The 22,564-nt window shown below is 49.1% G+C and overlaps 1 protein-coding gene across 2 annotated transcripts in view; it reads right to left on the reverse strand.

Annotated features, from left to right (window-relative positions):
• Positions 1-22,564, reverse strand: part of PRKCE (protein kinase C epsilon) — a 474,718-nt gene that overhangs the window by 18,401 nt on the left and 433,753 nt on the right. For both annotated transcript variants that reach the window (XM_054567026.1, XM_054567033.1), the window contains exons 12-14: positions 14,065-14,203; positions 9,403-9,591; positions 5,334-5,480 (exon numbers count right to left, since the gene is read on the reverse strand). In XM_054567026.1, coding sequence (XP_054423001.1) covers positions 5,334-5,480; positions 9,403-9,591; positions 14,065-14,203 — 475 coding nt within the window. The remainder of the gene's footprint in view (positions 1-5,333; positions 5,481-9,402; positions 9,592-14,064; positions 14,204-22,564) is intronic.

Genomic DNA, 22,564 nt, shown 5'->3' on the forward strand with positions numbered 1-22,564 from the left:
AGAAGTTTACTTGGCTAGCAATTTCCCTCATTGTCTTTGGCTTTCACTGAGGACCGCTAGGTTTCTAGGGGCGCAGATCTGTCTCTCCTCCACTGGATTCCCCCCATTTCAGTGCCAAGGCCCTGGGAGCCATAACCTCAGAGCCTAATGCTTTCTTTGGCTGGGGTGGTGTGGGGAGTGGGGGTCTGGGGTAGGGAGGTTGGGAGGAATATGCAGGAGGAAAGCTTGGAGTGAGCAACATACTTCCGAGATCTGCGAGGTCAGACGATGCCCTCCAACCACACCAGACACATCACTTCTGCCCTCGATTGTCCCAAAGAAGGCAAACCCACAAGCAACACAAACACTAAATGTGCTACTTTTACTGGCAACTAGACAATACTACTCTCTTGGATCTAAATCCCCAGTGGGAAAGACCAATGAATTCTAGGCTTGGAGATTTTTTTTCCAGCATCAAAGGCATTGGCTCCAGCCTGGTTGGCCTTTCTATTCCCCCACTCACTGCTGGGGTGCCTGCCACCCGCTGAGTGTGTCCTTGCTTGGAAGCCAGACACCCCCAGAAAATGCATGTGAGTACCTGGTGGCCAGTACCAAGTCTTTGGTTTAGTGCTGATGCCACACTGCTTGTACATTGGTTGAGTGTGTGGGTGCGCAGGGGGAGGATGGAAAGGAAGTGGAGGGGGGAGAATGCGTAACAGAGCTGGGAGGGTAAGTGAGAGAAAAATCTCCACGCGGAAACTGAGGCCCCTGAAACTGTTCTGGGGTGGGGGCCTCTGCAAGGAGCATGAATGAACCTGAAGGCAGGAAACCCAGCGGAGCTAGCGACAGCCTGGGAGCCAGGGCAGGGCTTAGCTGGGGAGGTGCAGGCGCCGGGGAGCAGAAACCTCAGCCTAGCAAACATCTCAGGAAGGCAGAGGCCTGGAGGGGACAGCAGCCAGTGGAGGTATGCGATAGAACCTGACCAGAGGCCAAATTCCAGCCAGGAATCTGGACAATCTCCTCCGCGCTATCTTCACAGGGGGAGGCCCTGGGGAGGGACGGGAATCAGGCCTGGGATCTGTTCTCCTGCCACACCCTCAGCCCCCATGGGGGCGATCTAGGGCAGGCTCCGGGGGCCTGCCAGAGGTTCTTCCAGGAAGGGGACCCGCGTCATGGGAGTGGGGATGGGTAGGAGCTCTGGAAAACATGCCACTACGTCTCAAATCCTAGACTGGATGCCTTGACCTTCACCAGCTTCACCTCCTCCGCCTACCATCAGGCAAAACCAATTCCTTCCTGAATCAGACACTGTACCTCAGATTCAGTACGGCCAGCCAGGTCATAGGACAGTAGCTATTCAGCAGGTTTCTGGGATGGGGAGCATTGCGGTGTGATGTCAAAGGGCATGGGGAGGGAGCAAGTGGAGCTGGCCCAGGGCAGACGAGACCCACGTTCCCTCACAGGCTGCAGGCCCTTGACCGGATCCCCTGGGAGCCTCAGCCTGCTGAGATCAGGAGAGTCTGTGCGCCTGGTTTCCTTGTCTGCTAAACACATGCGCTGTGTCTTCTTAAGGCTACCACGCATTGCAAGGCTGGTGATGTTTGCTCACACTTGTCCCTCCCCCCACACCCTCATCTTCTCACAGTGTCTTTCCTTTGTCTTGGAGTCTATCCCTAAGATCCAAGAGCCTCACTCTGTACCTGGCTGCCTGCACTGACTCTCCTGCCTACTTCCTCCCAATTTCAGCCTCCAAACCAGCTCGCCTTCATTTCCTCTGTCATAACTGTTCTCTCCCAGCTCCCTCTGGAAGGCACCTGATGTAGCTTCAGATCTCTGACACTGAAAGCCTGTCTTGTGAAAGAACTCCCGTCCCATGAAGGGAGGATGGCTTCTGTGGGGACATACCTCTGCCTCCCAGTGTCTCTCCAATGGCCAAAGATAGAGGGCGACCTATCTTGCCTGAGGGTAAGGCTGACCCTGTGTATGGAGCACAAGTCGTCCTCACAGTTGGTTTCAAGCCAGGCAGGCACCCCAACCCCCGGGGCTAATCCTCAGTAGGTCAGAGGGGGTGAAGGCTTGGAAAAACCTTCCGTGAGATTTCACATTGGCCCTGCAAGGCTGTCAGAGATGAGAAGTACAGTACGTTCATCACTGCGGTGGGCTTTCATTCAACTCAGAAATCCACTTCTGCTGTGCACAGGCCCACGGATGACTTAGGCTGGTGCTGCTAACGTTTTTCAGAAAAGACCTTTCAATCTAGGGGTGGATTTGGGACATGTTTCCAACCTGCTAATTAGATGAGGATTATTCTTTTCTTTCCCAATTTTGATATTTTCCCAGAGGGAAATCTCTAGTCTGAAGGACATAAATGTGATCATATATTTAAATAATTTAAGTCTTTAAAGATCTATAGCTGAGAAGGTTGGAAGGATCAACATTATTCAGCTCAAAGTATGTCCAGAAACACACTGTTGCACAATGTAAGTTTTCCTTTTTATCCTTCCTTCAGATGTTCTAATTCTCTCCTCCAAACTGAATTCAAATCAACCAAATAAATGGCCTCTCCCCTGACCCCCAGCCGTGGCGAGGGCAACTCTGGAGGTCTGTCGGGGGTGAGCAGGAATATGCACAGGAGGTGATTTCTGAGGCAGTGATGAAATGAGCCTTCAGGATTGGCTAAGGCACTTGGAAATTGGCAGGGGCTGCTGGCCAGACCTGTCCCTTTGTCATTGCCATCCTCTCAGGGGACGGCAAGGCCTGAGCCCACCTGAGCCCCTCCGCAAAGGAAGCACATAGCGTTTTGCCCTCTGCTTTGGGGCGGGGGTCGGGGGCTGGCATTGTCTGGAGGGACAAGGAAGGAAGGGAGCATAGGTCCCTTGTGCACCAGGTAGAGATGCTGTCCCACCTGCCCCTCAGGTGGTCCCAACCCACCGACCCAGGGATGTACTGCTGGTACCCAAGGACACCCTCACACCGTGCCCACATGAGCCCCTGCACTCCTGGCCAGGGACAGCTTTACGGGGACCCCTGACAGGACCAGGTGGGGCCTGCAAAGCAGTGGCTCAGGTCACAGGCTCGGTCTCCTGATTCATTCCTCACTCTTTCCCCATCCTCTCCGTCTGGTTCCTTCCCCATCCCTCCGGCCCTGGAACCGCACACCTGTTCTTCACACCGTTCCCTCACTCCGGGGAAGCCAGGCACCGCTGCGTCACTCCTCTCAGGTCTGTGCTCTCCGTCGCCTCGGAGTTCAGACCGGAGGGTGGAAGCCTCAGTGAGGTACCCCGGGACTACTAGGGCTTCTGCTAGGGCTTCGGCTAGGGTTTCGGGGGCCAGAGCTGCTCGGCCTCCTGAACCCTCAGAGCACTCTCCTCTGCTGGATTTGCGCAATGGTCTGCCACTTCTTCTGCGTCCGTGAGAGACTCCTCCTCCTGAACCCATAGTGAGAGATCTCCCTGACTGCTTGCTTCCGTGTGGCCTCTCTGCAAAGACCTGCTCCTGCCTCTGCCTTACCTAGGCCCGCTCTCCCCTTCACAGCCCTTGCGGATGGTCCCCTGGGGTTGCCGTGTCCTCTCTGCCCTGCAGGCCACAGGAAGAAGCCACTCCTCCAGCCCTGCCTCATCCCCCGCCCCCAAACCCCACAAGCTTAGCTTTAAGTCGTTTTGTTGACCTGAAGTTCAAGTTGAGGTTTAACTCACTTTGTAGGCCTGCGCTGGCTGATCAGTCTTTGATCTTGTACTAGATTCCTGTTTGTTGGGTCTGGGTTCTTTGCTTAGCTCTACTTCCCAGTTTTATTTGAGTTGATTCACTTAGATTGAACCTAAATTAACATGTCACCGTTGGATCAGATCAAGACTAGTTTCTCCTCCTCCTCTGCCCGGCCTCTGGTTTCCTACTTCCCCTCAGTCTGTCGGGGTAGAGCTAATCTTGTCCTTGAAGACCAGCTGCATGGACCCTGGGAAGAGGGCCAGCCTTCGGCAGGCTGGCATGTACAGTGAGCCCTGTCCCAACACCCCAGCCTGGGCTTGGCTCAGCTGGTCCCAGAGCGGTGGGGAGATGGGCAGGGTGGGGGTGATGTTACCCAGGAAAAGCGATCCTAAGCCTAGCCTGTTCCAAGCTGTGTGCTGGCCAGTGACAAATCTTAAAACCAAAGAAGAAGGCACATGAAGAACAGTGACAGGGCGGATTGTCTGGGGACGGTTGAGTCGTATGCTCTAGAATCCGGCTGAGGCCTGGACCATGTTCCTCCGCTCGATTACCCATGTGCGCGCCGCGCTACTCCCCCCCTCCCATCCCCCCCAAGAACACTGAGAAGCACAGCACTATCGATACTCGCTTCCCAGAAAACCTTCTGAAATATAACGGAATTCCTCTCTGATGATTCACAAAGCACAGGAGGGTTGTTGGTGTGCCCGGCAGTGAGCAGGGGTCATCTGACAATGTGGGGTGACTGAGGGCCGCCTGGGGCTTCTGCCCAGTAAACGCCGATAGTACACATCCTTCTTCACCCCCAGGAAGCACGCTGGCTGGCTACCCACGTTTTCAGCCTCATCATGCTAAAAGCCAACGGAATTAAGATGCCGGTTTCCCACCACACACGCGCGTTCTTGCTAACTTTCAGGAGGGCAGTGCCAGCGCTGTCCCCTTCCAGCAGGTCACTGCCAGGACACAGCCTTTGCTCTGAGTCAAGCCCAGACTCGACAGCTCCATTCCTTTTTCTGACCCGTGAGCTGCAAACACCCTCTCCTGCACCCCTCCACTAGCACCACCCGAAAGGGCCTGAGGACCCGGAAGGAAGGGAATGCTGACACTAGAGGAAAGCTCGAAGGGACAGAGGGACGGAGAAGGGACAGGAGGTCTCTGGCGTGGCCTCCGGAACTGGCCTCTCACAGATTTGGCCCCTAGGGGTTCCCATGGGACAGTCCTCAAATGTCAGCCACTGAGTCACAACTTCATGCTCTGTGCTAGTTCCACATAATGACTGTGGCTGTTATTGAGGTGATATTTTTCTTTAAATTGACTCATTTAAAAAACAAATCTGTTATTTATAAAGAAACTTTCTATTGCTACCACACAGGGAGAACTCATATCATTCATAGTTTTTGATAAAAATAAACAAGTAAATCTCCAGTAAAGTAAAAAATGTTCTTCTGTGTCTCATATAAATCATCTTGGTTATGGCTGCAGGTTGTGATGTTTTCTAGAGAAAACTCTTAGGGCTGCACAGGCTTTTTTAGGGAGTGCCTTGGCTGCCTCATGCACTTGTCATTTTGGTTGTGAGATGTGCCCAGACCGTCTTCCCACGCACGGCACGCAGGCCCAGCCACGGGGAGTGAGGAGCTCCGGGCCCTACTTACAATTCGAGGTTTGAAGGGGGGCTTGATTTTCTTCTGCTCCAAGAGCACCCAGTCGATCTCCTTGAAGAACGGGTGCTGCTTGATGGCGTCCTCGCCATTCTGTGCTGCCACACAGCCCAGGCGCTTGTGGGGGTTCTTGGTCATGAACTGCGGGGATGAGGACATAGGCAGAATTAATGATGAAGGCCCAACAGGCACAGGCTGTGAGGGAAAGATGGAAGTCAGCCAAGGCCACGTCTTCGGTATAGCCTCCCAAGCCTGTTTTCTGTACTTTTAGGGTCTTCACCCTTCCAGGTACTTGTTAACTCTTATATAGAGCTTACTCTGTGCCAACCACCATTCCAAACAGAGAGGGAGGGGGGAGAGAGAGAGAGAGTGTGTGTGTGTGTGTTTGTATAACTTAACTTTGGCCAAATACAACCCTCTGAGCTACTATTATTATCCACATTTTATAAGTGAGGTAGCTGAGGCACAGAGAGGTTAATTAACTTGGCTAAGGCCAAACAGCCAGCAAGGCACCTGGTCTGGATTAGAAACTCAGGCTCTTATTAACTCCCTTACTGCCCTCAGATTCTCAAGCCTTCTCCTCAGGGAGACTGAGGTCTGATCAACCTGCTTACACCCAGAGGTCAGCAGTCCTTTCCGAGGTACAGAAAGAGGAGCAGATACTCATATTGTGGTAAATTATCAAACGCACCTCCGGCCCTTTCCTTTTTCTGGACTTGGGCCCTCCTGCTTTCTAAAGATTTGAATTTGTAATCTCTAGCACAAAATACACATGTAGATAAAAAGATTCTGAAAAAACAAGAAAAAGAAAGGCTTACTGCTCTTAGTGCTTGTCCATAAAAACCACATTGATGTGTTGTTTTTTTTTTTAAACATTTTTTGGCTGGTGTCTCATGACCCCACACGCCCACGAGAACTCATTCTTATTCAATGAGTCAGTCCTGATGACAAATGTTAATTTAAATGAGCAGATATGTAACCATATAACCTTGGGAAAAAAACAGTGCTAGTAGGTGGAAACAGTTCTGATAGCCATCCAAAATAAAGGTAGGGGCATGTGTGTGCATGTGTTAGAGACAAAGTGTTACATTTCAGAGGGCGAAGGCTGTGTCTGTATTTAACAAAGCAACTTTAGAGAACAAACTATAAGCCAAAGGAATAGATCTATAATGGCAGAATTTCAGTATTCATCAGCAAGAAAGACTGGGAGAGCCTCTTACTACCTCTTGCCTGGTGCCCCTGAAACCAAAGTGCATGGGCACAGACCAAATGCTACTGGAAGAGCGAGAGCCATGGTTGGGTGAGACAGTGAAGGGGTGGTGGGTAGATGTGAGTCAGGAAAGGTACCAACGCACTTCACCTTTCTAATCAAAGTCAGCAGAGGCCACCTCTGCTTAGATGCCTCTCATGGTTTCCTATCACCTGCAGGATAAAGCCCATAGTCTTTACTTTGGCGCAGAGAAACGTCTTGGTCTGAACCTAGTCTATCTTGCTGGCCTTTTGCATCTTTCTCCCCCTGGTTAGATGCTCTTCTGCAGTGCCTCTGCATCTTCCGAGACCAGTCAAAATGCTGCCTCCTCTGGGAAGCCTCCCCAGATTACCCCCCATGTGGGACCTCCTGTTTCTTGTTTATTTAAATTATAACATGCCTAAAACATCTCCTTCCCTTGGAAAGTTCTGTGACCCAGGATCAGCCCTCCGTTCCCAGCACCGGGCTCAGGGCCTGGCTGCCCCTATGCACTCACTACACTGAAACGACTGAACAGGGGGCTGAGGGCCAGGTCTCAGGGCAGCGAGCTGAGGATGGGGGCAGCAGGGCCTCCACTCACAGGTGCAGAAGTTGTGGACCGGGTAACCCTGCAATGCGATGGCCGCTCTAGAGTTCTGCTTCACCTTCACAGAGGCAGCAGCCCTCAGAGACACAGCTGAGTGGCCAGAGTCATGGAAAGCCTGGCCTGGCCTTGGAATCGAGCGACAATGTGAGGAAGTGAAGGGTTCCAAGGCCAAGGGAGTAGGAGACTGCTCCTTACTTCCTCTGCTCTTCCTGGCCTCCCATTCAGGGAGGCAACAGGCCAGGGCTGCGGATAAGCCCACAGGTTTTAACGCCCCAGGAAGCCGCCCCGAGCCAGAGGGGGCTCTTGTCACAAGGAAGGTGCCTTTTCTCAGACACTTCACCCTCACTAACTGGGGACACGGGCACGATCTCTAGCTTCTGCAAGTCTGTAGGTTGAAGTTTCTCAAGCTCTGTGCGAATGACATTTTGGACCAGGTACGTCTTTGCCGCCGGGGCCGTGCTGCACATGGTAGGATATTTGGCAGCATTCCAGGCCCGCCGCACACTAGCCGCTAGTAGCACCCCCTGCTCCAGGTTGCAACAACTAGAAATGTCTGCAGGCACTGACAGGGCTCCGGGTCCTCCAAAATGAAAGGGCTCCCTGGGGCGCTGGCAGGGAGGCTCCCAGGAAGGCACGTCAGGCTGCTGTTCAGAGCCTGGGGTGAGAGGCCAGCCCTGCTGGGCTGCTGTGGCCGCCTTGGGTGCTGCGGGTTTTTCCTTGGTTGGTACCTGGCACGGGGCCTGCCACATGCTAGACACTCAATAATAAGTGTTAAATAAATGAGTAAGTGAATAAACATACTCTATTTGCTTCCTTCACTGATCTTATTCCAATTGTGACCATGTATGGATGTATTTATTTACTGCCCACCTTCTCCCACTGGACTGTAAGCTGCACTGGAAGGGACCATGGCTGCTATAGTCGCCAGAACTTACTTAGCATCTGGCTGAATGCCTGGCACGCTCAAAAGACAGTGGTTCAATATTAACTGAATTAGTGAATGGAAGGAAAGTGAGGGAAAGAAAGGGGAGTTGATGAGAGGGTGGGAAAAAATGAGGCGAGGGATAAAGGAAGGGGAAAAAACCCAACTATAGCAAAAAGTAACATGTTCTGATGTGGCATTTTCCAACATATGCTATGTTCCTCCCCCAAGCCCCACCCAGACACCCAGAAAATATTTTTAGTTGTTTTTTTTTAACATTTTCATATGATAAATTATATTAATTAGTTATGGCAATGATACTGATTTTCCATTAATGATAGTGTCATCAAATTTCTTTGTAAAATACATATAACTAGGTAAATATTGGGAGTTGACTGAAAGAACAAGAAAAACCAACATGGTAGGGGGAGTACATGGATATGGCTAATTTTGCAAACCAAACTTCAGGGCATTGTGACTGGTGAAATGAAGTCAAGGTTCCTGGACTGTCACCACGGTCCCGCTTCAGGGCTTCAGGCCGGCGGGGTGACCCTGCCCAGGTAAACTGGGCCACTTAGCTTCCCTGCACCTCAGCATCCACAGCCTCCCCCCGGCCGAAAGGTAACCACTGATTTGCCTCAGTCTAAGTGTTTTCTGTTGTAGAAACAGCTGCCTTGGGCAAGTATTAAGCATTTCACATGTAAGGGGTTATCTGTGGGGGTGAGGACAGCCTCTCTCTGACACTGTCTGAATCCAGAACAGCTGCATAGGTCTTGAGTGGAAACTTCTTTTCTGATCAGCTCTTCAGCCACAGCAGTGCCTTCGTGGATGCAGGTACACAGTGTCCTCCTCTCCCCCCTCCTCTCTCTTCCCCATCGCAGGCCCCAGAGGAAGACAGGCCACGGTGGCTGGTATGAAGGGAGGGTCCAGCCCCAGAGCTGAAGCAGCAGGGGCGATCCCAGGGCAGTTTGGGTTGGTTTTGCTTCCTCTGAAATACTCCCGGGAGGAGGCCACTGTGCACAGAACTCCTCCTCAGGAAACACAAATACACTGCCTGCTTCCCACAAGAAGAGCAATTCGTCTGAGGCGCCATTCTCTCAGCGGCAGCCCTCTGCACAAAGCCTGAGCTCCCAGCGGTGAGTGCCCTCCATTCCTTCCACTCAGCAGTGAGCAGAGGTGGGACAGAGAGAGACTGGGAGGGAGAGGGAGGAGACAGCAAGGGAGAGGGAGGAAGTGGGGCGGGGAGGAAGGAGAGAGGGGGACAGAGTAAGAAGAAAGAGATGCTGGGTGCAGGGCAGCGACTCACAGCTTTCAGGATGCTGACGGCCTCCTTGCTGAGCCAGACGGGGTAGAGTACATCATCATGGAGGATGGACTCAAACAGGTCGTCCTCGTTGTCGGCCTCAAAGGGGGGCTGCCCAGCCATCATCTCGTACATCAGTACCCCCAGGGCCCACCAGTCCACTGAGGGGCCATACTCCAACTCCTGCAGGATCTGTTCAGGAAATGGGCAAATGTCAGCGCCCAGCAAAGACTCCCACCCGCACCCACGCCTGCGCCACAAGCACCCATGGGCAGAACAGCACCTTCGCTTCCAGCCTGCCCCTCCACAGAGCGGAGCCCCAAGTTATACAAAGTCAGGCTCTGCATCAGTAAATTCAGTGGAAATTGAGTTTCAGAGACATTATGTCACTATGTTGGGCGCCAACTAGCATCTCTTCAAAGTCAATCCCCGTAGTCCATCCTCCAGTGGGGACAATTCACTGTTTCTTTGTTTGAACACCAGGTGAAGTTCTTGACTTGTGTTCACAGCCAAGTTAAAAAAAAATGTATATTTTTGACATTAAAATTGGGATCAGAGGAGCAAGATGCAGACTAAAAGAGATACAAGCAAGCTGTGAGTGACTGTGTGCAGGAAATTCAGGTCTCCTGTCTCACACTCAGTCCATGCATGGCTCACTGGGTGGAAAGCAGAATCTTAGTGTTCCTTAAATGATGACAATTGACAATTGTGAGTATACCTGAGCCCTGTGCTCTTGGAAAACAAAGTATAGTTCATAAGTCTCCCCACTCTTTTGTGTTCTAATTAAAAAGGACCACTATGCTCTGGCATATTCCAAGGAAAGACTCATCTCGAATGTTTCTCATGACTCCCATATCACTTGCTGATGAATCCCTCATTTACCTGCCTCTATAAAGCCTCAGGCCCCCGCTTCCTTTCATTTGAGGTGCCCCAAATGGCAAAGGCTATGTCTAATCATCACAGCTTGCAGGACACCTCAGACAGGTGACTTCTTAGATAACTTATACCAGAACAAGTCTCCAGCTCAGTTCTCAGGTTTCAAGACAGCCAGTGAAGAGGAGGCTGAAGCCCAGCATGTGGGCTTTCTGGGGTCTACTCAAAACACTCTTCTAGAGATTATAGATTGCCTGGGGTTAAATAAAAAGACTTGGGTAGAAGGATTTTGAAAATAGTAAAAACACGTTCTAGGAATATTTTGAATTTACAATGAAAAGGAATATGAGCAAATATAGCCAAATCTAAATTATTTGGTGCTGGAACGTGTTTGGTGAGTATCTTTGGTCTCTAGCCCAGCCAGTGGTTAGCACGTGGTCTCTGTTAGAGGTCAGAGTTATAGTTGCCACTGTCCTGAGGGGCCAGTAATGCTGCTCTGTTTGAAAGCCAGGCCAGTGCCTCCTTCAACCTTGAAAGATCCAGTGTCCCAACCTGCATCATACAGGGCCACCAGTTTCTGTTCTTCAAAGTCATGATTATCACTTGCCTCCTCCAGAAATCTTTTTCGGATCTCTCCAGTCTTTCTCTTACCTGTCCCTAAGATCTGCAGGCACCTCTCACTACTACCATGATTTTAGTTATTTTTCTCATGGTCAACTGCCTCTCTGGGCATCTATAAGTAAGCAGGTGGTAGAGACTGTAGCATTCTTCTGAGCCCCCACTGTGACCCACACAGTTCCAACACTCAGGAGACTCGCTGCCACACTTGCCCGCTGTGTGTGCCTAACTGAGTGTGCTCCTTCCTCCTCTTAGCACAGGGGACTCTAAGTGCTAACATGGCCACCCTCCAGCCTCCAGGAGGTGGCACAACTGAGTCCTATGCCTTGGCAGGGTGACGGGAGGTAGCCTCCAGGTGGCCCGTGTACGCTCAGACAGGACGGTGCTGTAGGAACCACAGAGTGGCCCTCCCCACCTTTCCCCCGGCCTCTTCCAGGGCTTTCCCATTTGGGTGGCATCTTTTGTAAAATTGCTTTTAGGCTTGGCCCTAATTATCTGCTTCCTAATCGGCTTGGCTGTGATGGAGCTGATGAGAAGGGCAAGGCTTTGCACGCCATGGGAGGGCACCCAGCGCAGCAGCTACCCCTTGAGTGGGTCAGAGCTGGCGCAGAAGAGATGGGTCGGCATGGGATCTGGCCACCATTCCTGGGGCGTGGGGGCTGGGTGTGAAGACAGGAGAGGGTGTGATGGGGGTTGGCCAAGGGCATACGGTGGGAAGAGAAGCCCTGGGGCAGAGCTAGCGTCTCAGAGGGTGTCTCTGGTTTCGGGTTAGCCTGCCACCTCACAACCCCTCTTCCTGAATAGAGGCTTATGCTTTCTGAAGCAGAGTCATGCTCCACGCTTTAATCTCATTAGATTCTCAAAAGAGCTTGGTGAGGTAGGTAGGAGAGGCAGGAATTGTTATTCCCGTTGGAAAGGTAAAGAACCTGAGGATCAAAACCATGTGATCAAGGTCACATGAGGGCATTAGTGGTCAAGCCTGGCTTGGGATCTCAACTCTCAGGTCTATGCTTTTCCCATCTGACTACACTACCCAGCAATAACGGCAATGATGGAGCCCCTATGTGTTACCCAGTGCCTGCTATGGGCCGGGCGCTGTGCTGAATACTTTAGAGGCACACTTCCATTTAGTCTTGTCCATAGCCCTTGATAAAGGCAGTGCTACCTTTATCAGCTGTAACTTGCCTATAGTGAGACCAGGGATTATTAGCCACTTTACATGCAGAGGTGATTCTGCTTAGTGGGCACGAGTGTAGGCTGGGAAGGAAGAGTGTCTGAGCCTCTTCAACAGAGATCAGAGTTGTTGATTGTGAGTCTTGCCAGTGGATGGCCTTTCATGAAAGTTGTGTGTATACTTCGTTCATCGTAAAGTGAATATTTGTCTTGGGCTGGGTCCTTAACAGCCACCCTGGGCTGTCGACCCTTTAACTCTGGCATCAGCTCAGAGGGGTTGGAAACAAGCATTATGATGACAAAGGATGAATGAGGAAGATGCTGAAAAAGCAGGTCCCAGCTGAGAGCCCTGGCTTTCACTGATTTCACCTGGAAGGTTAAATTCCTAGTATTCCTGCTAAGGGAGCACACTAGTCATTATTGGCTGAAATCTCTACTCTTCAGATCTCTCAGAAGATAGAGGTTCTAATGAGAATTTATCTATTATTTTATCTACACTTTTCTGACCCTCCCCAGACCCCTCTATCTCATTTGGCCTGTGGAACGTCTCTCAATTGTCCTTCCCTCGCACTGTGCCCTCTGATCCACACAGCTGATGCCCATCTTCTTCCCGGGACAGATCTGATTATGGCCCTTCTATACTGGGAGGCCCTTCATGGCTCCACAGATCCTAGGGGATAAAGGCCATCTTCCTTGGTCCTTTATTCTAATCTCATTCATTGTAAAGAGCACCAAGAAATCCTCTGTTCTAGTTATACTGCTTTCCTTTCTTAAAAAAGGCCAAGAACATTCTCATCCCTTCATCTTGGCTCATGTTGGAGTGTCCCAATGGACTGTCATTTATTCATTCAACAATCCATTACTAAGAGCCAGATTTGTGTGCTGGATCCAGGAAGTACCCAGATTAGAAACAGCTCCTGCTCTGAAGGATTCATAGCCCAGGGATGGTGAACCTCCTCCCCTGTCCTACCCCCTCTCAATCCTCCCTATTGTTCTCAGGAATGTTCCCCACCCCCACCACCAAAGGAAATCCTGCTAATTTTTTACAACTCAAATCATTAACCAGGTGCTCCAAGAAGCCTTCCCTGATCCCTGAGGATACCATCTTGTATTTCGTACATATTTATTCTTCTTAATTAGTTGTTTACTTACCTGTTACTCCCTCTAGACCAAAAGGTCTTTTAGGAGAGAGACCAGTGTCTTACTCAATTCTTTATCCCCACATTGGTTTGTGTCTAGCAGGTACTCAAACAATGCCTACTGAAAGGGAATGAAATCTAACTGTGCTAACACACGCCTACCTAGCACGGGCAATGCTTAATGGGGATTGGTACTTCCTTTCCATCTTCCATGTATCACAACCCTCAAGGCCATTTTTATAAAGTATGTATGATCAGCTATGTCTTAAGTCAGAATCATATCACACTAGGTATCTCTCAGTTGGGCAAGCTTGGCCTGGAGTAACTCAAGGCAAACAGACACTTTATGTTGAACAAAACACCTAAATGACTTTCCCCCAAGGCAACCCATGGGTGAGGCTCCAAATGAACATCTCTGAGCTCCATTTATTGTGAGGCAGTTTGTCTCCCCCTCCTCCTTGATCCCGTGTGCTTCCTCTGTGGAATCGCCACTACCCTAAGAATGGCCAGTTACGCCTGCTTTTACTGTAGGCAAATTGTAGCCTTTACCGATGATGCTCCTTTATTCAGGTTACAAGTGAAAACAATGGTACAAGTCAACAAATTTCTCTTGGTCCCAGTTCCACTGGTAGTTCTGGACAGGAGTAAAAGAGAAATATTTAGGAGGACCTGTCTAGATCTGGGGAACTGCCTGTTACTTTCACCCATTAGCTCCCCCATCACTGCCGCGTCCTCATGGAGAAGTCAGCAAGCCTTTTCTCCTCCTTCCCTGGAACCACCCTGGTTTCCCAGAGCCTTGCCCCAGTACCACCAGGCTCAGCCATGGCAGCAGCAGGAGGTGGCCCTTGACCCACGGTCTTACCTCGGGAGCAATGTAGTCAGGAGTCCCACAGAATGTGGTCGTCGTCACGCCGTTCAGAATCCCTTCCTTGCACATCCCAAAGTCGGCCAGCTTGCAGTGACCTTCTGCATCCAGAAGGATGTTGTCCAGTTTCAAATCCCTGAAAGATAGGCCAGAGCCACTGGCTAATGCCTCACTCATCTCAATACGGTCTTCCTGAGTTGGAGAGAGTTGCACATCTCAAGGAAATCTGCTACAGAAAGGAAAGCCTGGCGGAGGCTTGACCTGCCAGCATCCAATTTCAGTCCAGGTCTCGCGCCCATGATGGCCAACCCCCAAAGCTGCCACCATTCTCCCCACATGAGGGAGGAGCTTCCGCAACCCCAGGAGTGCTGCAGTGGAAGGGGTTAAAGTTAGCAGCTATTCATTGAAGCCATAGCATGTGCTGAAATTCATAGTATTTAGGCCTTGATATTAGAGAAAGATGCCCGTCTTCATGAGTGAACCATGCGGATCACCTGGAGGAAGTGACACATGTTAACATCAATGAGTCAGCTATATGCCACATAAGAATCAGGTGCTACTTTACACAGCACCACCTGTGTGAGCCGTTGTGTTTCAGGGGGAGGCCACTGACAGCTGGTGTGGGCAGGAGGGATTCCAGGAAACAGCGACTCTCAAGAGAAGCTTGGATAGATGGTAAGGTTTGGAAAAAGACAAGGTGAGCCCGACTGGTGTGGCTCAGTTGGCTAGCAAAACCAAAGGTCGCCGGTTCGATTCCTGATCAGAGCGCCTGCTTGGGCTGCAGGTTCGGTCCCTGGTTGGGGCACTAGGAGAGGCACTATATTGATTGATGTTTCTCTCTCACATCAATGTGTTTCTCCCGTCCTTCCTCCCTTCCCCTCTCTCTAAAAGTAAATAAAATCTCTTAAAAAAAAAAAACAACCTCAAAGTGTTCTATTAAAAATGCAAACAGGATCCTATCACCTACTTAAATATCCTTAAAAAAAAAAAAAAAGGTGGGAGGGATAGGAAGCCCAACACCGTAGATGTAGCAGGTAGTGAAGAGACCAGAGAACTGGGACCCAGTGAGTGGTGAGGAAAGACAGGCATGTTGAAACCAACCACGAGGAGCCTCGAATGCCAGGAGAAGGGACTTGGTGCTCAGGCAGAGGGCAATGGGAGCCCTGCTGCAGTGCACCGGGCACTGTAAACCCAGTCTTCCAGGAGCAGGCAGGCTGAGCGGGGGAGGGTCGGGGGAAGGATGGAAGACATGCTGGTTGCCATAACCAGGACCTCTACAGCCCAGGTGGTTCTGTGCCTAAGTAGCAGCTGGATCCACCAGTGCAGCTCTCTTGCATCTGTGTTACAGTTTGGGGGTCTGTGTAAGATCTTGTATAAAATCTGGGGTTCTGGGTAAGAATTCCCAGCCAATCAAGTCTGCAAATCCAGACCTGCCCCATAGAAGGATCTAGACTCTTGAATGGAGCCCCTTTACCCCCAGGACTTCCTCAGGAGTCACTCTGGGGTGGGGGTGGGGGTTTTGCAAAGAAGGCCCATTGTCCTACACACAGAGCAAGAGGGACCTTTCTCCGAAGCCTGCCGTCATCTGGACTTGAACTCCTCCCCCATCAGAAATTTAGGCCTGAGTGCAAAGGTGCAGCAGGAAGCATTTGGGGCCTGCCTGCCTTGCACCCGTGGCCCCATTTCCACTTACAGCTGGGACGTCTTGAGAAAAGAGCACATGAAATGTGCTGCTTTAAGCAAATGCTCACGAACTGCAGAAAGAACACTGAGCCCAACCAGCCAGTCACTGTGACTGGGGTCCCTGATCCCCAGCCTGGCCCCTGTGTGTGGTCAGGACCCAGTGTTGGCTGGGGGTGGAGAGCAGTGACATGAATACCAGCTGGGCTTTAGCACAGGAGGCCCGGGTTTTAATCACTATCACGGCCTGGTCCTGGTAAAGTCACCTTGCTGCTCTGTTACTTATCTGTCAAGTTGGACCAGATACATTCCTGTTCCCAGGCGTGTGTGCGTGTGTGCATGCGTGTGTGCGTGTGCGTGTGTGTGTGTGTGTGTGTGTGTGTAAAAAGTAGCAGGTCTTATATACTGTTATACCTACTTCCTTCATGAGGAAACTGAGCTAGAGGGAACGAGGTGTCCTGTTTGCCCACTGGCAAATGCCAGAGTCCTTGAGAGGTGGACCTATGGGTCCAGGGAGTTATAGCCCATTTCCACTCTCTAATCTTGGGCCTTTCCAAGACCCAAGAGCAGGGATAATAATCACCATGGTAACACTCATCCTAATGGTAGCAATAATAACCACAACATGTGGAAAGCATGAGGCCTACAGACCACATTCACGTTCTGAACAATATGGAGGGCTAGGAAGAGCACACTCAGTTGTTATTGTGGCAGAAACCAGCCAATCGAGGCCGGAAGGAAGGAAGTGATTTCTGTAAGGTGACAGGGCATTGGTGGAACTAGGACCTGAACTCAGGTCCCCAGCTCCAGAAGTTGGTGTTACTTCTTTATGAAGGTTCCCACGTGCCACTACTCAGAGCACTTTCTTTTAAAGCCTTTGTTATATCATAGAAAGGACTAGTTCTAATAGATATAAATGGAACAGATTCAGACGTTCTACACCAGCCTGAACCTTGCCCTTGTTTTGAAAATTGAGACTCAGCATTTCCAGCCCATCAGGCTCAGCCTTTCCTTCAGCTCAGGGCTCCTGTTCAGGACAAGAGAGGTAGAATGTGTTATTTCTCCCCACCTCCTGTTCTTTCCCTACCCTGAGCCAGATGCACAAGATCCCTTTGCTTCCTGGAGGAAGAATCTGTTTTAGCTGAGGGCCCAGGGTGGCCGCCTCAGAGCAGTGTACTTGGCAAGCAGCCGCCCCTCTGTTTGGTGAAGGGAGGTCACAGGCCAAAGGTTTCTGTTACCAGACGGGCGCCTGGCCCTGAGCAGGTCTACCTAGGGCCAGCTGTGGGGTGTGGGCTCTTGACTTCATGTGAAAAAGGTTTTACAACCGGAGTCCAGGTGGCTGTGAGGATACATTGCTTAAAGCTGAGGACAGTGAAACAAGGAATGAATTAACACAGAAGCAACAGGAGAGACTAGGCTGGGCTGCCTTAGCTCCCTGGGAGGTCAGAGAAAAGGGGGCTTTAGGGACAAGGTCAGGGTATCCGCCTGGGACAAAATGCCAGCTGTCCATTGCCTTGGAGTTTAGGAGACGCGTGAAGAAAGAAGTGCGGGGAGGAGGGACCGGCACAGGCTGCTCCCCAGGGGGCAGCGCACCGGCCTCTGTCTTGGGGCTTCTTTCTCTCCTACACAGGCAGGGATCTCAGGGGAGGGTTTCAGCAGAATATTCATCAGCTCTCCAGGTGTGCCTTTCAGGGTCACGGTCTCCACCGATTGGTCAGTGACAGGGCAGGGGGTCTTTAGCCATTGCAGTGGGTCCTGGCATCGCCCACCTGGTTTTGCCGCTTTTCTGGGCCCAGAGCTGAATCACAACTGAGGCCCAGATGTTCTCTCCAGGGAGGAGTGGCCAGCGGAGAAGGAGTTGCCCTGGGGGCGAGGTCCTTGTTTTCCCAGTTTGGCCCCCTGACAGGCACTGGGGGCCTTCGCCCTGGTGACCATGTGCTCCTAGCCATTGCTCAGCTCTTGTGCTCAGCTGTCTCAGGTTCCCCATTCCACTTGCCAAGGAATTTTCCTAGTTCTTGCTGTCCTGTCGCAGTTTCTTCCCACTGTCCTGCCACTGACCCCTGAAATCCTGCCACTAGTCACTCCCTCTGAGTCCCCTCCCCGAACTCCCCACATAAAACCAAGCCCCGAGACAGTGACTGGTGTTCCTTCCCTTTGTGATAGGAAGATCAGTGAAGCTTGAAAGACCCCTGGGGGCCAGAAACGCCTTTCCTAGAACAGTATTCCTCTGGGGGTCTTCAGTCACAAGAAAAATAAAAATACTGATACCACTGGGATGGCCTTTGTCTGGTCCTGGGCTCTCGGTCAGCGAGGTCCTGAGTGGGGTGTCAATAGATGAGAGAGGCCTGGGAACCCAGGGCCGTGCTTGCTCAGACAGAGAAAACAGAAGGAAAAAATGCCCTTCCGTACATGGGGGCGGGGGGCTGCTGAGAGAAGGGGGCATCCCTGCAGCTCTGCCCGCTTTCCAGCTAGCTGAGCGCTGCGGTCTCCTCCTGGGTTCCCTTCCCTTCTCCTTCCCAGCACAGCTGCCCCAGGACCCCAGGCTTTATATTTCCTCTTCCTGCCCCATGCTCCTTCCACCTGCGGGCTTTAAGGGCTGCCTCTTCACTAGGGGCCTCAAGTCTCCCCAGGAAGGGGGTTGGGGACAAACAATCCCCAGCCTGGCCCGCTCTGAGGCCCAGCTCACAGAGGAGGGTGTGAGGGGGCTTGTGTCCTCGAGAGTTCTCATGGTGCTCGGTGCTCAGTGCTCAGACAGTGGCCAGAGACATAGAGGGTACTTGTCAAACTTGTTGACTGAATGCTTTGCAAGGAAGGGCTTCTGCTTAGGTATGAATCCCCGCCTACTGGGTTCTTGAATACAAGGTCAGGGCGCTTTTTAAAGGAGTGGGGTCTTTTTCTTTTTTTTAATAGTAGGGGGAAAAAAGGCAGCAAAATCCCTTTCCCTATATATTTAAGCCAATGTCACTGGCCTTTGTTTATTAAGCTTACCTATTAATAGTTTCATTCATTTTTTTCAATAGGTGATACATTCATATATTCTTAAAATCCAAAGTATAAAAGGGCACACAGTATATACTCTCTCCTGCATCTGTTCCTTACACCTTTCTCCCCTGAAGGCAACTGCTTTCTATATAACCTCTGTGCATCCTCTTGCTCACACTGTATACATAAGTGAGAGAATGTGAATATATACAGAAATATTTTAGAGATATTGCAGGTTCAGGTCCAGATCATCACTATAAAGTGAATCGCAAATTTTTTTTTTGGTTTTCCAGTGAACATAAAAATTATATTTACATTACCCCATAGTCTATACAACAGCATTATGTCTTAAAAAATGTACATACGTTGATTAAAAATCATTGCAAAAAAATGCTATCCGAACCTTCAGTGAGTTGTACTCTTTTTGCTGATGGAGGGTCTTGCCCAAGTAATATCAAAGAGTACTGATCACAGATATATAAGAAATATAATAAGAAAGTTTGGAATATGAACGAGAATTACCAAAATGTGAAACAGAGACACGACGTGGGCAAATGCTGTCGGAAAAATGGCTTGCTTGACACAGGGTTGCCACAAACCTTCAATATGTAAAAAGACATCATTTGTGAAGTGCAATAAAATGAGGTATACCAACATTCACTTACACCCTTTTAACAGGATGGAGCTTACTATGCACACTCGTTCATATCTTACCTTTACCACTTAATTTTTAGTAGAGATCTTTCTGCCCTGGCTCAGAAAGAGCCTCCTAATTCTTTACGTCTCCACCATATCTACTGGGGAACACTGAGGATGCTTCCAGTGCTGCACTATTCCACACAGGGCTGCCGTGAATAAGCTTGTAGATGACATTTTGCATATATGTGAAGGTAATTGTACACGTTTCCTAGAAATTTCTCAATCTGACAGTACAAGAATGTGGATTTCCAAGGATGTTGTCAAACTACCTTCTTAGAGGCCGAACAATTTACACTTCCACCAGCAGTATGGTATCTTAGTACGTGCTTAAGTTTCTCTACAAGTCCGAGCATTTTTCATATATTTTAAAGTGATGTGTATTTTTTTTTTCCTGTGACCTGTTTGTTGCCCATTTGCCTTTTGTCGTGTTTGTTTTTTATTGATTTTCTGAAGCTCTTCCTGTTTTAGGGATGAACTTGGTGTGGGCTAAAAATTATACTTGTCCTAGTTTACTGTTCTGACATTTACTTTTGACATTGCTTGCAGTGATTTTGCCATGCTGGTATTTGTTTTTATGTAATTGAGTTGACGTTTTATTTTTATGGTCTTTGGATTTTATGTCTTAATTTGAAAGGGCTTACCCATTTCAAAGTTATAAAAGCATACTCCCAAGGTTTCTCCTAGCACTTTGATGATTTTATTTTATAAACTTGCCTTTCGTGTATTTGGAATTTGTCCTGATAAAAGGTGTGAAGTATTGATCCAACTTTATGAGTTGTCCCAGTTCCAGATGTTGAACAGTCCATATCTTTTCCTCATTGACTAAAATACCACATTTATCAAATGTGGTAGATCCTCACATATATTTGCATTTATTTTTGTACTCTTCATTCTGTAATATTGATCTTTAGCACACTTTTTAACTTATTATAGGTTTATAATGTTTTAATATCTAATAGGGCTGGCCCCCTTATTATTCTTCTTTTCCAAAATTACAGGCTACTTTCACTGTTTATTTTTCCATGTGAACTTTAGAATCATCTGCCTAGTTTTAAAAAAATCCTGGTGGTGATTTTATTGGGAACATGTTTAGAGTTATAAATTAACTCAGGGAGAATTGATATTTTTATGAGGTTGAGTCTTCCTTTCCAATAGTACTGTTTGTCTATTTGTACAAGTCTTGTCTATGTCCTTTAGGAAGATTTTAAAGTTCTCTCATATAGATCTTTTACATATCTTGTTACATTTTATGGCAGCCTGCTGGCTGTCCCAATATCCATTTTCATTTTCTTCCTTAGTATGAGAATTTTTTTAAAGCCTTGCACATAGCGACAGAGCTATAAACTAGAATTCAAAGCCTTCTTCAGTGCTGGGTGAGGTTATGTGGCTAAGGTCTAGCCAATCAGGTATGTGAAAGTCTCCTTAAAAAGAAGAGCCTTACTCTGCTTTTTCTTCCCTTCCTCTACCCTGTTGTCTGAATGAGGATGTAATGCTTGGAGTCCTAGCATTTGCTTCTTTGACCAAAAAGAGAAGGACCAGGCCCTAGGACGGTCACTGGGGTGCCGTCTCCAGATAACGTTCATACGAAAAAGAAATAAACATCTTATTGAAAGCACTGTTGTCTGGGGTTTATATATTAATTGCAACTGAATCCACTTTATATAACAAGTTATTATTTTATATTTTAAGTTCTTACTGTCAATGAGGTATTTTCTTCCATTTTTATCTTCGATTCTGTTGCCTATGTATACATAACCTATTGATTTCCACTTATCAATATAGAGCCCTGCCACTATACTGAACATTATTTTTACTGTTGAATGTTGAGTTTTCCAGTACATTCTCCTGGATTTTCCAAATCATCTGTAATTAGTGATCATTTTTACCTCCTCCTCTGCAGACTTTATATTTCTTATTTCTTTTGTCTGTGTAGGGTAGAATCTTAAGAACACTGCTAAATAATAATGGTGATAGTAAGCATCCTTGGTAGTCCCTGATTTTATTTAGGGAGGTGCCCTCCCAGCATTTCTTCCTCAGGCAGGATGCCTTTATTGTTGCCTTGTCACTTGGCACCCAGATTGACAGCTACACCTTAAAATATTCTCCGCCAGAATGAGTACTTGTGAGAACTTCCATGGAGCCTCCCTGCCACCCCAGCTGCCAGAGGGCCGAGTGGGTCGTGGGGAGGACAGGGAGGAGAGGGCCATGCAGAGCGCCTCGAGGCCAGGGTTCCTCAGCCGTGGCAAGCTGCAGCTGGGTTATTTTTTGTTGTGGGGGCTCTTCTGTGCACTGCAGGATGTTAAGCAGTATCCCAAACCTCTGTGCATTACATGCTATTAGCGAACGCTCCTCCCCAAGTTGTGAGACCCGAAAGTGTCTCTAGACATTGCCAAATGTCCCCTGTAGGGCCTCTGCAGAAAAACTACTACTCTAATTTAAGTCTTGAGCAGTGATCAAGGCTCCAAGACAGTCTAGCCCAGATCGTTAAGCCAAACAGGGACTTGGGAGCAATGATTTGGCTATCAGGAAAGTCACAAGGTTGCCTGGCTGGTAAGAGACAGACTCCCTATGACTGTCTGTGACCACCTTTCAGACCAAATGTAAAATTCATGAGTTGGAAATCTCTCTCTGCAGATTGGACCCAAATTCCTTTGGGCCGGGAAAGGAAAGCTTCGTGGTAAGAAGGGGAATCCAGAGACTGAGAGATTGGAGAGATTGGACAGGGAAGAATTGATTTAGGGGCCTCATGGTATAACCACGGCTCCCTTGGGGTAGGAGCACAGATCACTTCCAGAAACCCAAAGGACAGCAAGAGAGGAAATTCCCAAAACAATGTACCTTTTTTTAAAAAAAGAAATCCTATAAAACCTAAAGAGGGGAAAGACCTAGCAGTTAATTTTAAGGAAAAAAGCAGCTTATCTTCTAAAAGCACCTCTGCACTTTTATTGGGGTGGGAAAGGGAAAGGGATCTGTGAGTAAAAGCAGAGACCCCGAAAATGAGTTTTCTGTAAGATGGGGAAGAAATGGTCTCCTACTGAGAGAGTAGCGGTACATCAAATTATACTTCTACTTTTAACAAAAGTATACTTTCAATGTGACAACAAATCCACTGTTTCTACCTCTAGAATCGTGGACA

This window comes from Pteronotus mesoamericanus, unplaced genomic scaffold, assembly GCF_021234165.1.
Source record: "Pteronotus mesoamericanus isolate MK-2021 breed Mesoamerican mustached bat unplaced genomic scaffold, CSHL_Meso_final contig_101, whole genome shotgun sequence".
In the NCBI taxonomy this organism is placed as follows: domain Eukaryota; kingdom Metazoa; phylum Chordata; class Mammalia; order Chiroptera; family Mormoopidae; genus Pteronotus; species Pteronotus mesoamericanus.